The sequence below is a fragment of the Drosophila innubila genome, assembly GCF_004354385.1.
Source record: "Drosophila innubila isolate TH190305 chromosome 2L unlocalized genomic scaffold, UK_Dinn_1.0 4_B_2L, whole genome shotgun sequence".
Taxonomy (NCBI): domain Eukaryota; kingdom Metazoa; phylum Arthropoda; class Insecta; order Diptera; family Drosophilidae; genus Drosophila; species Drosophila innubila.
The window spans coordinates 2,658,121-2,672,995 of NW_022995372.1; the positions used below are offsets into that span (position 1 = coordinate 2,658,121).

Consider the following 14,875-nt stretch of genomic DNA (forward strand, 5'->3'; position numbering starts at 1 on the left):
GAGTAAACCTTTAAATATGAAATATCTTTAAAATTTTCTATGATTAAAAATACTTATAATAAATAAACATATCCAACAAAACATAATTTTCCAAGTGCCTTCCTCATAAATATAAAACATCATAAAAGTCGCCTGTAATAAATATTGATGCTGTGTTTGTGACATATGCGAAAATTATGCAAATTTTTGTCAATTTCAAAATGCGCTTTGATTAGCCTGCAGAATTTAATTTTCGCATTTCCCTTTTGCATAATTCGCATTAATTAAATGCAATTCAATTTGTGACGCACTTGAAGAGCGCATAAAATATGCTAATTTTGTATCTCGTATCTCGTATCTCACTGGCGAGTAAAGGGAAAATGTCGCACACGCTTTTGCCTTTCTCTTGTTGTTGTTTGTTTTGTTTTGTGTTGTGTTTTGCATTTTAGCTTTGTTGCCCTTTTCTACCTTTCATTATATTCTCCCTTTGCAAACAAAACCGCAAATGACAAAAAATTTTTGCAAATGAGTTATGGTTTATCAATGAAAATTCGCGGAACCCAAAGAAAAGTCTTTCTTTCTGGAGAATTGGAGAATTGTAAGGTTAATTTTCGTAAACCCTTTTTCCGAGCAACGCCTTTTTTCCTGGCAGGAAGAAAACCCGTCTTTGTCAAATTTTCATCATTTTTCTTAGACTTAGCGTTTGTTAATTAAATGTATGATTAATGAATATGAACCTCAAGACAGTGTTGATGATGATAATGCTGATGATGATGATGTTGCAGTTATGTTTGCTCAAACCCTGTTTTCTATTACATATAACAAAACAGCTGTTTATTTATACATGTAGGGACATTTTGTAAGAGTGTAAGTCGATATCCGTTAACCCTTTTTTTCCATTTTCCATTTTTTCATTTTCACGTTTTATTTTTTTTTACCCTGTATGCTTTTTGCACCCCTTTTTTTTAGATATTTGCAAATCAGCAAAGTCAACAAGAGTTTAGAACTGAGATTCTGTAAATTTTCTCTTTGCTTATCAATTTGTGGCAATCATTTTGGCAACTAGAAAACCGTTAGGCGTTAAGCCTCTCATATCGACAGCAATCTTTGCACAATAAATCACTTTTGGCCAACCCACACAAGTCTCAGAGTTCAACTAGAGACAAGTGAGAGACACAGAGAGAGGGAGAGAGAGAGAGAAACACCAACGCATTGGCAAATTCAAGAGGTCAGCTGGCGGTTTAACTCGCGTGGTTAACAATATTTGGCCCGCAGCTAAACTGATGAGACCTGAATGAACGGGGAGTGGGCAAAATGGCCAACACACATGCAACATGCGCATAAAAAAGTAGCATATGTAATTAGAAGACTACAACCGTTGAGGAAGTTGCATTAACAACTAATCAAATTAATTTGTTGCGCTTCACAAGCACAAAACGCGCATAAAACGCGCACAAGTCGCGCGCGTCTTTAACAGTGCGGTAATCGGTAGTTGTAATAGTTGTTGGCATTTAACCTACTGACACGTTGTTTGCTACACTTATCTACACTTAACCAGGTGATCCATCAATTGGTTGACTGTCTGCCGCTGCCAATCGCTCAATATGTCAGTTTGTCACACTGTCAAGCTGTCAAAAATTGACGGCGAATAATATATTTTAAGCAGGGATCGCAAAAAAGAGTCATGAGCTTACAGAAATTATATGTCAATAAAAATATGGAGAAAATCCAAATTTAACCAGGAACAAGATACATTTTTCTTTTTAATAATTTTATATTAATATTACCACAACCACAATACCCTTATCAAAATAAAATTTATTTCGTTTTTAAATTATAAAATAATTCTTTTTTTTTTATTGTACAAATTTAAAGAAATTGTATCTTTTTAATTTTCATAATAAAAATTTTAAAGTATATCTTTTAATTTTCATAATATATTTTTTTTAATTGAATGCAATTATTTCCAAACAGGAATGTACAAATATAAAAAAGAAATGTAAATCATCTCACTCTTCAAATAAAAATTGTTAATTTAATTATGAGTTCAATGCAAAAATTAAATTTTTTCATAATTTTTTTTCCAAAAGTGTAAGAATTTTTTTTTTTTTATTGAAAAACTCAATAAGTAATTTAAATTAAATTATTTTAGTTGTAAGAAATACATTTATTTAAAATATCCAATCTCATTATTCTGGTTATAGGTTATAGGTATTTTTATGAATAACTTATTTCGTAGTATTTTTGTGTATTTAAAAAATCAAGGCTTATTTACTACTTGATTTAAGAAAGCTACAAATGATTTTCTGTTTAAATAATTATATTTTTTACGGTCGCTGGGTTTGGGGAAATGCGCTGCGAATTGTTGAACTGAAGTTTTTGAAGTGGCATCGAAACCACAGCTGAACCCACAGTTCACAGCGTCCCACATCTGTTGGCCATATAATTGCAAATTAAGCAGTTGTTGTTGTTGCTGTGGTTGTTGTGGTTGCTGTGGTCGCCTTGGGCAACAACACTGATTGAGCCAAACGATTGCAGCTCAGCTTTTGACCTTGTCAAGCAACAGCAAAACGAAGCTGCGTCGCCCACGCGATTTAAACCGCAACTTGGAGTGCGTTTCCTCTCTCTCACAGAACTTTGCAAATCAACAGAAATGTCAAGTTTTCTTCTATGTGTATTCAAAGTCTAAACTCTATAATTGCCTGCTCTGTGGAGTCTGTCGGCCTGGCAACAGTCAACAGGCAACAGGCAACAGTTGAGGCAGCAACACCTTGAGCTGACTTTTAATTGAGAAAAACGCGCGCGAAAAGCGCCTTTTATTTTGTGGGGCGGCACGTGGCACGTTGCGCGTGTCTGTGACACATCAATTGCGTGTGGCAGAAAGGGCAGAAATACGCCTCATTAATATGCAAAGTGGCTGCTTTAACTGCCCTCTCAGTCCAGCTCCAGACCAAGTCCAAGTCCCAGTCCAAGTTCTAGTCCAATTTTTAGTTCAAGCTCAACCTGTGGATATTTACATACAGTTAGTCAAACAATTTTACTGACCAGCATACAAAATTCACCATTTCTGTATAGCTAAACGAAATTGAAAAATAATTTAATGTACATAACTCATTTTTAAAATACAAAAATAAGCTATTAAAAAATTCCGATAAAAAGAAAATATACAATTAGTCAAATAATTTTTGTGATAAATGTTAAAATGCACTTATTTGTTTATTAGTAATTTTAATAATTTAAAATTTATTAAAATTTAAATTTTTAATAAATTGTAATATCATAATATCAATATTTTTTTTTTTAACTATTTGTAAAAATCCTTAAAAAAATTTTTAAAAAAAATATGAAATCTCATTGTATTAAAATTGTTTTAAATAACATTAAAATAATATAAAAATAAATTATTAACAAGAAAATGTTAATATTTTGATAAAAAAATATAATAAAATGATAATAAAAGAATTTATTTTTTAATCGTTTTAAGAAACATTCAAAACTCTGTAAAATGCCAAGAAAATTATTATTATTTTTTAGATTTTATAAAACAATTACTTGACTTACTTTAATTATAAAGAAAAAGAAAAAATTAAATTAAAAAAATATATTTAAGGTAAACGTTTTTTTTTTTTAAATATAATGCGAATTTTGCGTTTTGTCAAAACAATTACCTGAGCAACTGTAGTTCCATTTGTACAGGTTCCGCGTGTATTAAAAATATCAGCACTTAAACGGTTATTACCAGCATTTTCATGCTGCATTTGACAAAAGTTTCAGGAGCAAGAAAAGGAAGAAGAAGAGGAACTCAACAGGTTGCTTTGTAGACTCAATTGCGTGTCAAATTAAAAGGGGAAATTTCCGCTTAAAAAGGGGAGAAATTTAGATAGGGGGAAGAGTGGGTCACATTTGTAGTTGTTAATGACGCTGCTGGCAGTTATGTAAGAGACTCAAAGAAAGAAAGCGAGAGGGAGAAAGAAAATAAATGGACTGCTGACTTGTTGCTCAAGACGGTAAAGTTATTTGCATAATTATCAAAGTTATACATGAACTGGATCTCGAACGCCTCGAGTTTAAAGTGAAGTGGATAATGGAATGGAATGCTCAGAAGCCTTCAATGGGTTAACACAAAAATGGGATAATTTTTGGACAACTGTCAAACTGTTGATTAACTTGGTATAAAAAAGTAAAGAACTTATGAAAAAAAAGTGTTTTGTCTGCCTCTATTTGTGTCTTTTACTCTATCTGTCAATCTTTCTATCCAGCTATCTATATCTATCCATCTGTATTATCTATAAGGTACAAATATTCAACTCTTTGATCTCAAATTCAAACGTCTATCTATTTTTCTGTCATTCCAAATACTTTTCAGATGTTCCCAATCTTTTAAGTAAATTTAAATAATTTTCTAAATGATTTTCCTCCATCTCAAGTTCTTTTTTCAACTCTTTGACTCTGTTGTTCTACATATCAATTCCAAATCTTTCTTCCCGCTCTTCAAATGTTCTTCTCCATCTTCTTTCCTTTTGTTATCTATTTCTTGCTCTTTCTCAGCTACTTAATCAATCTATTAGCTATGCCTACTAAACTCAAGTTTTTTCTCACATTGTTTGACCTGACTCTGTTCTCTCTTTCTGCCTTCCCATCAAGATGTTCTCTCTATCTCATTCTCAGCTTAGTCGATCTTTTAAATATGCATATTCTAATCTCTCACATTGCAAGTTCTTTTCCCATTGTCTGTTTGTCTAACCTGATCTACATCTAGCACTTTCACCTCTCACCCAGTTATCGAATTCTCTTCTTCTTTGAGAATAGGTTGTAGAGCAGAAAAAGAACTCTGATCATGAATAAAGTATATTTATAGCTAATCTGCCTGATGGCATCACATTGCTGATTGTTTTTCCCATGTTTTCACTGACCACAGCTGCCCTAGGGTGACGATATTACAGCTTAAAACTTCCGACATCACCGCCTGAAAAGTGTCTAGTCTCACTTTCACTTTAATTGCGACCACTTTTCACGATCGATCAACTAAGAAGCTGGAACGCTATAAATTTTACAGAACTGTCAGAACCAAGATTCAAAAAGAAAGTCGAGAAACTAGTTCCTTGGGGGTTATCAATAAAAGATGTTGGAAAATCGCTATGAAATTTGTGTAATTTTAACCCAAAAGAAAGGAAGAGAGAAAATAAGATTGAAATTATGCAAATTATAAAACCTGACAGCCTAAAAACTGTTCCGGCAAATTTGTGGCTAATTTACGAGTGAGGAGCGGAAGGAAGAAAGTTGAATTTACCTGGTCAAAGGATCTGCGGATTCAGTTTTCTCACTCTTCTTCCTCTTCTTCGAGTGGAACGTGTTGCGTTTATGAGGCTGAACGAAGTGAAAGAAGAAGAAACCGGTTTGCACCCCTTTTGGTTTTTCTTCAAGGCTGCAGATGATAGGGAAATGGGCAGCGACAAGTTTTTCCCCCTTTACGGAAATGAGAAAAACACAATGCGCGAATCGAGAATCGAGAAACGAGAATCCTTGAGCTGACACTGAACTCGTAACTGAATTCTCGAGTCCAAGACTTGGAACTAATTTTAATGACAATTCACGCGTCGCGGAAGCAATCGCGACTTTTCCGACATCTTTTGCATTAAGGATAATGTGAAAGGATATCGCATCCTTGCCACCACCACCAAGGTATTTACCCGTCTTACCCGCTTTTCCCCCTTTCGGCTTTTGTTTGTTTCCTTACGCTCAACTTTCGTGAAGTCCTGCTGGAGGTCCTTTCCGTCATTTATCATAAATGCACGCGGTTATTGAATGAGGAATTAGCTCATGTAACTGTTGTAATTTTCACGTAGTTTTCATATAAATTTTCACATAAATATATATATATATATATATGTATATCTGAGCATATCCTGTGGCTACAATTATGCTATTAATTACAGGCCAGGACACCCCGGCGACCTTTCTCCTTCTCTTTGCTCTCTTTCTCTTTAGCTTGTGACTTTTAGCTCGCATATCCTTTCACATATCTGCCCCTATCTCTTGTCGCCTTATCGCCTTGTCCTTTGTCCCTTGTCCTTTTTTTCTGGTGTCCTGTCCAGTTTGAGTTTGAGTTTTTCGCTTATCGAAAAGTGCATCGCACTGCAGTCCATAGTCCTTTCTATGTCCTTGTGTGCGATATTATCAATTTTGTGCTCCAGTTTCCACACACACACACATACATTGTTAAACTGACACATTATCCTATGTGTATGTGTGTCCTTTGTCCTTTGGGACTTGATTTGCTGTCTGACTCTGACTGCCTGGACATTTCCTGTAATTTCTCACTGTGAAAAACTCAGTTGACTTACTAATTAGCGCCTGGGGAAAACTGAGAACCAAAAGAACCTGACTCTCTATCAAAATCTGCATCTCTTCTCCATCTGCTGTTTCTTCGACTTCTACTTCTTCTCTTTCTCACAGTTGGACAAGTGTTTTCCCACGTAACCACAACGGATATCCAAAAACCGAATCCCCAACACAATCTAACACAAAAACCCAACTCAAATCCCAGGCTCTTTCTTTATTAATACTGTAGGTTGAGGGTATATCTAAATTGTTATATTATATGATGTCATACTTAAAAAAAATGCTTTGAAGAATTAATAAACCATAAATTTCTATGCTTGCAAGTCTTATGAAAATATTAGCATTAAATTTGTAAATAAGCTTTTTAAGTGAAAACCGTTTTTAATTGTTTCTGGGTATATCGCTATTAAACTAATAAAATATATGTTATATTATATATCAGCCACTCTAACCATATTTCATAAAATGTAGAAGAATGGCTGCCAATTATTTGTTAAAATTGTAGAAATAGGAATGGAAAAGATACCTCAAAAACTGTTCTAAAAATCAAATTTAAATAAAAAACTAAATATTATTGTGATTAACTATTTGTAAAAATTAAAAACAATTATTTTAAGGTAAAACAGTTATAGCCTATTTCCACGACAGCACATTTGGCTCATCCGACGCCATTTTCATCATCCGGCCCGAATGTGGACTTCATTTCAGTACAAAATCCGGATGATGATGTTGGCTCATCCATAATGAATGAGCCGATATTTTGTCATTCGACCCCGTGAATTTTAGTATTTTTCTATCGAACACGCGATGTTTATCGATAAGGTCTTAAAAAAAAGCAATTATCACCTTAACCAGCTGTTTTCATCAATAAAATCGGTAGGCATTAAATTTGCGCAAATTAAAATATCATAATAAATAATAAAATGTTGTTATTGTCTGCTTTTTGTAATTTGTGCACAGAAGCCGAACAGCTGCTTTGCTTTGAGTGTCTTAACATTTTCACATTTGGTCGTGGAAAGCCAAAAATGAGCCACATCCAAATGTGACCAAATGAGCCAAATGTGAGTGGTCGTGGAAATAGCCTATTAATTGACTTACTGTTAACGCTTTTTGTTAGAGTATTTACTTTTCGACTTTTTTAACTAAGAGTCGAGTCAATCCTATTTTTTTCGGCGGATTCTATCAAAACACTTGCCGCCTGTCATCGTCGGTGGTTGGGACTGTGATTAAGTGCCGGGGAGCAGGTCATATATCTTCTTTCACTCCTTTGCCAACTGTCAACACGCCCCTTATACCATAGTAGTTGTTGTTGTAATTGTTTTTCTTTCATTAGTAAACATTTTCCACTCGGAAACTTTAAAACACGCGCAATGCGCCTCGCATGCCAAATGAGTTGGATTCTAAGAGTATGCAGAGGAGATGGTAGCAGAAAAGTGGGCAGAAAAGGGGGAATAAAGGGAGTGAGAGGAGTAGAGAAAAGTCCGCTGTGGTTCGGTGGTTCAGCGGTTCAGTGTCTGTTGGGTGGGTGACATAAATTTGCATTTAATGAACACTTTTTGGTGTGGAAAAGAAAAATAAGTCAGTTCTCTTTTGGCCGCAGAATCAGGAAATATTAACGCTTTGTTTGGCTTGTAATAGCTTTTAATTATGTGGGCGTGGCAGATGCCACCCTCCCCCCAACTCCGTTGATTTGCAACAATGCCTTGTGGCATGCCACAGACGCAGGCGCAACGGCAACTGAATTTGCAACCGGAAACGAATGTTGTTTTTATTTTCCTTTTTTTTTTTCGTGGGTGGCACAGTTACAACAACTGCAACTGATGCCCCTTCCCTTTTCAGCTTTTCCTCCCCCTTTGCCCGTTGATACCTTTCAATTCATCCTGTTGTCACAATTTTCTTTGATTTTTATTGCTTGTTAGGAACATTTATTTTTATGTTCGTCCTGCATCAAAATTTTATTTCGATTCTATTTGGTATTTGACTTGAATGCGACTGCAAAACATTTTTCCCTGACAATTCATGTGAAAAATTGTCATAAAAATGCAATAAAATCTGTGCTCGTAATTTGATCAGCTGAACTAGTTGACTAGAAATCCATAAATTGTTTCGTTTCCTTCATAAAAATACTAACAAATATTTATGTTAAAGTTTGAAATATGAAACGATTGAAGGAACGAGTTGAATAAAGTCATTTCAACTGTGAATTTATAAGATAGTCAAACAATCACTAGATAAAATTAAATAAAATATGAGAATTTTGTTTGATTTTGCTAGAAATGTAACACGATAAGGGATATTCCACTATTAAAAGATATATCATGAAAATAATTGATTGAAATAGTTTGTTTTATTGATTTTAATATTAGGTTTCATTTTATAATAATCTTAGAATATTGTTGGAAATATGATAACTTGAAATAGAAATGGATTAATTATTAAATTTACATTGAATTGAATGAGCTGAGTTGAAGACAATCATTTTAGCAGATCTATATTATGGAAAACAAAAGAAAATATAAATTGTATGTAAATAATATATATTATTTTAAAATAATATACCTTTTTTAATGCAGTTTGTAAAAGGAAACTATTTAATTTATAACATTGATTTAAACTGTTTAGAGTTGACTTAAAATAAGACATTTTTACTGTAATTTATATAAAAAAAAATATAAAATTTTGATGCAGAAAAAATTAAGAGTCTAAATAATGATCCAAATGATATTCCTCATAAAAATCGATATAGTTTTGACAAAGTTATGACTGTTTGAAGTTTAGACAAGAATTTCCACATCTTCAAAATTACATATAAAATACTAGAATGATTTTATAATTTAAAGTCTGATACAAATTTATGAGAATTTGCTTAATTAAATCAATCAATCGTTAAGTTGAAGACATTTTATTGAATTGAATGCAATTTTCTGATCTATTAAAAAGTTAAATATATTTTTTTTTTTGTAATACTTGACTTTTACTTTAACTGATCCACGTTTTGAGCTGAAATTATTGACTGACAGCTGTGATTTCTTCTTCCAATTCTTGCTCTACTCTTTTTTCTCGTTCTACTCCTTAGCCTGCTCTTCTAACTAATTTCAAGTTCTCGTATTACCAAAACAACGGGTTGTAATCCACTTTCTCTGCCACTTTGGGGCATGCACTTAAAACTATCAACACTTGGATGTTGTCGCTATTGTTGTTGCAGTTGTTGTTGCAGTTGTTGTTGTCGTTTGTTGCGATCATCTGAGTTCTGATGAGGCTGCTGAGTGGCGTTGCACGTTGCATGTTGCACATTGTCTTGTTCCTGATATCCTTTTCCCATAACTGTCATCATTTTATGTGTGCCAAGCATCCTTGCCCCCACCCCCTTCCCCTTCCCTTTACCCAAAGTACTCCCTGTAGGTGTTAATTTATGGTTGCAACAGCAGCACTGAAGCAACAAGGAAAAATATAAGAAGAAACTAAAGTTGCTTCATGTGCAGCAACAAATTGTTTAAAAATAACAACAACAACGGCCACTGCTGACAATTTTGTTGTGTGTGTATTGTTTTTATTGTCTTTGGGAGAATGTGGAGCAACAGCAGCTGCATACACCTAACAACAACAACAACAACTAAAACAACAACAACATCCTCTTCTGTGTGCTGAGGTCGCTCTGAGATGTCCTTTAAAGTCTGCCTCGAGCTCTACTCCCACTCGTTCCCTCGCACTCTCTCTTTCTCCCTCTCTCTTTATCCCTCGCTTTCTCTCTGTCTCCTTCTCTTTTTGTCTGTGTTCTTTTTGAGGCGTTTGTTGTTTTGTATGTCAACAAAAGTGGCGGCTGCAACAAAAACTTCAAAAACACAAAAAAAAAAATTTTAAAAAAAAAATAAAAAACGTAGACGAAGAATTTACACACAAAAAAAAAACATAGCACAAGTGACAATAAACATGCATACAAAAAAGCTGAAAAAAAGCTGAAAAATAAGCTGACAAAAAAATGACTGAAATATTCAAGAGGCACTTATATTTTATGTTTTCGTTGTTTTTGTAGTTATTCTGTGCTCTCTGATGCGTGAGAGCAACTTAAAAAGTTGAAAAATGTTTCACTCTTAACATCTATGCATTTCTCTCAACGAGAGACTCTCAACAATTGCTTTAAAAAAAAAAGGGGAAAAAGAAAGATTGCGAATCCTTTTAAAGTGCACTTGACTTTTAGGAATTTCAATTTCAACTTTTCGGAAAAATTCCCAAGAGATTCTGGGATGATCTTTGCAAAATATTTTTGGAATTTAAAATTTCCAGAAATTTTATCTAAATATATATATTTTATATCTTCAAAATAATTTATTCTCTATCTTTCTTTTAAATTTGCCTGGCTTTTATATCATCCTTTTCTTCATAAATTGATTTCATTCTTCGACTTTTTTTATAATACTGTTTTCTTAAATTCTTGCTACATTTATTATTTTATCTATTTGTACCATTGCTTGTCCCTTATTTGAGATTTCTAACCCTTTGCTATATTCCTTTTCTTCTTCTATTAATTTTCTTATTTTTTTTCTATCCTATTCTCACATTGTTCTCCGACTTCTTCTGCATTCTTTAGTCAAACGTTCTCTTTAGCTTTTCTATGGCTATCAAATATTTATTTTCAATAAGTCTGTCAACCCTAACTCTTTTCTTTTTTTTTTTGTTAGTGAACTAAGAGATCTTCGTTGTTCGCATTCTGCAATCTCAAGTCTCTTCCCTCTCCTTCTCTCTATTTCTTAGACGTTTGGCAACCCTGGCAAATGGCAAACCAAAACCAAAGTCAAGGGTTGCCCTCAAGTAAACCACTCGAGTTTTCGCAGTCAATTGAATGTGAAGTTGAATCCACATCGCAATTCAAGTTGCAGTTGCAATTGGCGCTGAAGCATGAAGTGATTGCATGTGGTATGGCCAAGTTAACCAAGTTGGCCAAGTTCGCAGCTGTGACAATGCCAAGTGCCTCTTCTTCTTCTTATTATTATTCTTCTTCTTATGACTTAACTTTGCTTGGCTTCGTTGGGCAAAAGATTGTGATTAGTTTTTTGCGTGCTCTATTATTAAACAATTTCCTGTCTTTCTTTCACCCTCTTAATTATACCCTAACCAGCAGAAAGAGGGTGTAATGGTTATGTGCAGACATAAGAAACAAAGGATTTAAAATTTATTTTAAGCTATAAATTATTTTAATTTAATTAAGCTGATCATTTAAATTATGTTTAATAAATATGGAAAAAAAAAATATTAAATTGGATTATAAAGTATATTACATAAAATGATATAACTGTCAAATTTAAGTTTAATTTGTTACTATACATTTTACTGCATTTAATTCATTTAAAATAATCCAGGCAGGCAATAGAAAATACTTTAATAGTGTAAAGCATACACCAATACACTCACAATGCGTCTGCTCGCTCTTCTTAATGCTGCAGCACCTGCCTTAACATTCTCTTCTGCTTGCTAATTTTGCTCTCTTTCTGCTCATTTTACAGACGTCAGCATGCCTTCATGGCGGGCGGCAATCAGAAGCAACAGCAAGCGAGCAACGTCGGCAGCGGCGCTGGCAGCGTCACTCACAGCCCGGAACGATTGCGAGGGGCGACACAGGATCTCTTCGAGCTGCTGGAACGTGTGCAGTGCTCGCGATTAGACGATCAACGTTGCGTGTTGCCAGCGTATTTCTCACAGGTGAGTCTTTAACATTTGACTTGGTTTACCTACTGGTATTGACCTAGGACAATATGCCACAAATTGTGGTAGGTACAAAAAGCGTAACTAACATGGATCCATAAAATCGCAACTTGCTGCAAAAGTCGTTAACATTTTTAGTGCCTACCCCTCCTGTCATAAAAATGGGCAACTGGAACAAAGCAATAACAACAACAACAGCAACGTTTGCTCATATGAAATGCAAGTTCCCATTGGGGAAGTCTCCCTCCACCTCCACCTCCCCCTCCACCTCCCCCTCCACATTACACTCTCCCTTCTTCATCTACGTACCGCACCTTTAAAAACATCTGTATAATTTGACATAATCTGCTCTTTGTTGTGGTCTCTTATACAAATGCGCATTATTTCTATACTCTTACATGTAGCATGTATGTATATGTGTGTGTGTGTTGCGGGTGTCAGGCGATTGTTGAGCTCTCAGGGATTACGCGAATTTCGTTTGCTTTGTTGTTCACATTTTCAGTTATTGCTTAATGCCATACGATTTTTATGGCCAATTTCAGCTGCTTCGTCTCTGGCAGCTGATGGGTGTGGTCAACGGACCTTTGACTACTTCCCATATTGATTAATAAAATTCAATTTCAAATTTGAGATCATAAATTAGTTGCGCTTTTCAGTTGCAATTTGACAGAAGTCTCGTTTTGTTTAGCCAACGTGCCCTATAGAGCGCTAAGGCTGCTCCACACGCTGCTCCTCACTTGTAAGCCGCTGCTAGTTAACATTGCACAGTGGCGCCGCTATGTGTAGCTGCTTGGCAACTGTCATATTAAGCAAGCTGCAGTTAGTGTACAGTTTAACAGAGGGCGCTGAAAATAGCGCCACCAGTTGAGAATGCGGAGAAGCTGTCAGCGAACGCGCATTTTAGTTACCGCAAGTCTAGCTAGATAGCGCTTTCGAAAGTTAATATTGAGTTGCCACTGATAACTCTAGATGGCGCTTTAAATCGCGCAATAAATGTTGTCACCAGAATCAAAAGGTGGCGCCAAAAAAAGCTTCGCAAAACGAACAAGAGGTGGCCCCCAGTGTGACACAGCACTTGATGATTGCCACATTTAAAATCATTTCCTCCTCCTTCTTATTCATCTTCTCTTATTCCCTGTCTCTATCTCTCTCTCAAGCAGCCACTTGTCGAAATCTTAACAAATTTTAATTTAGTTTTCTCAAGAAATTTCATTGCAAACTTTTCTCTCAAAGTGCTTGCAAGTTGCCTCCTTTTTTATTTTTTTGCTGCCACAAAATGCGGGGCACAAGTTGTGCCTTTTAAAACTTTTATGCGGGCTTCGGCGTGCCAAACTAGGTTGAAGTTGCAAGTAGTCTGCAAGCAACATGAGGCATGCCACATATAGTTGCTCCTTTTTTATTCAAGTATTAAACAAAAATTATGTTTGCACAAGTTGTTAAATTGCATTGGGTAGCACAGTGCTTGTGAAACTGTACACGTTGCATGCCACCAAATGCCGCATTGCTGCATACGCCTTTTCCATTTATTTCCATTGCATACTTTCGGGCTAATATAGTGTGTGTTGGCATTCGCTTTTGTCCTTGCTTTTTTCAACTACTTTTCTCCATTTTCTATCTCTCTTCTTCTCATCTGTTTCACTCTCTTTCCTTTTTTCTTTTCCCCTTCATTGCCCATTATTTGTTGGATTTAGCTCGCAGCTGTTTGGCGCCTAATTAAGTCCAAAAAACGTTGCGAGATACATTTAAATGTAGCACACACACTTGCAGATACATTTGTATCTTTTGCTACCTTTTCTGTATCTTTTGTGGCGGAAACAGGCCGCCGCTGTGGTTTCATTGTCTCTGCACTAAGTCGCTAAAATTTATGCCACTTTTTGTCATGCCTCAACTGCCTCTTGCCGCCCTTTCTCCCCTTTTTCTACCCTCTCTTTCCCTTTGCATAATAAAAATTTAACTTGAGCTTTTTTATTTTGGTTGTTTTAGTTGTTTTCTTTAGTTATTCTTGCATATTTTTCACGCTGCCGTTGCTGCCACATTATCGCCAGTCCAAGTGCCACATTAGAAGCTGCCACATGCAACATGCAACCGTTTGTTTAAAACTGTGTGTGTGAGTGCTTATATGTATTTCTATGTTCCGCTTGCAATTTGTTTGCCACTGTGGCAATACAGAGAGAGATAGAGAGAGGGAGGGGAAGGGAATGTGGCAAGGTGGCATGCAACGAACGTTGAAGTTGTTAATTGCCATGGTCGTCAGCCGCAACGACGTCTGTCTTTTGGTTCATCATCATCATCATCATCTACCACATCATTATCATCATCATCATCATCTGCAACTCCCACAGTTCTCAGTTCTCAGTTCTCGGTTCTTAGTTTTTGCATCAAAATGAGTTGCATTCACACACACACACATACACTTGCAACAAAATAAATGTGCGATGCTTATCTCTTAGGTGGACTACACTGACAAAAATAAAGTCTCTTAAAATCTAGAATATTCGTCTGAAATAGATCTTATTATATATTTAAAATATATTTATTTGTCTTAAGAAAAAATAAATGTGCAATGTTTACCTCTTAGACTAAACTGAACAAATTTTTAAGTGTTAAAAAATCTATATAATACTTAAAATTTATTAAATTAGCTGACAAATAAAAGAGCAATGTTTATTTCTTAGCTAGTCTACACTGCTTAAAAATTACGGTTCAATAAAACCAACCATATTCGACTTAAACAAAAAATTTAAAAATCACAATTTTAATACTACATTTTTAAAATAATACAAATAACTAAATACAATTTTTTTTAATTACTTTAGTAATCGAGAAAAGTATTTGTTTACAAAAATTTAAAAAA

General features: G+C 34.9%; 1 protein-coding gene across 3 annotated transcripts in view; it reads left to right on the plus strand.

Moving 5' to 3' along the window:
• LOC117781471 (rap1 GTPase-activating protein 1-like) overlaps window positions 1-14,875 on the plus strand; it is a 115,643-nt gene that overhangs the window by 50,017 nt on the left and 50,751 nt on the right. For all 3 annotated transcript variants that reach the window (XM_034618233.1, XM_034618235.1, XM_034618234.1), the window contains one exon: window positions 11,823-12,018. In XM_034618233.1, coding sequence (XP_034474124.1) covers window positions 11,823-12,018 — 196 coding nt within the window. The remainder of the gene's footprint in view (window positions 1-11,822; window positions 12,019-14,875) is intronic.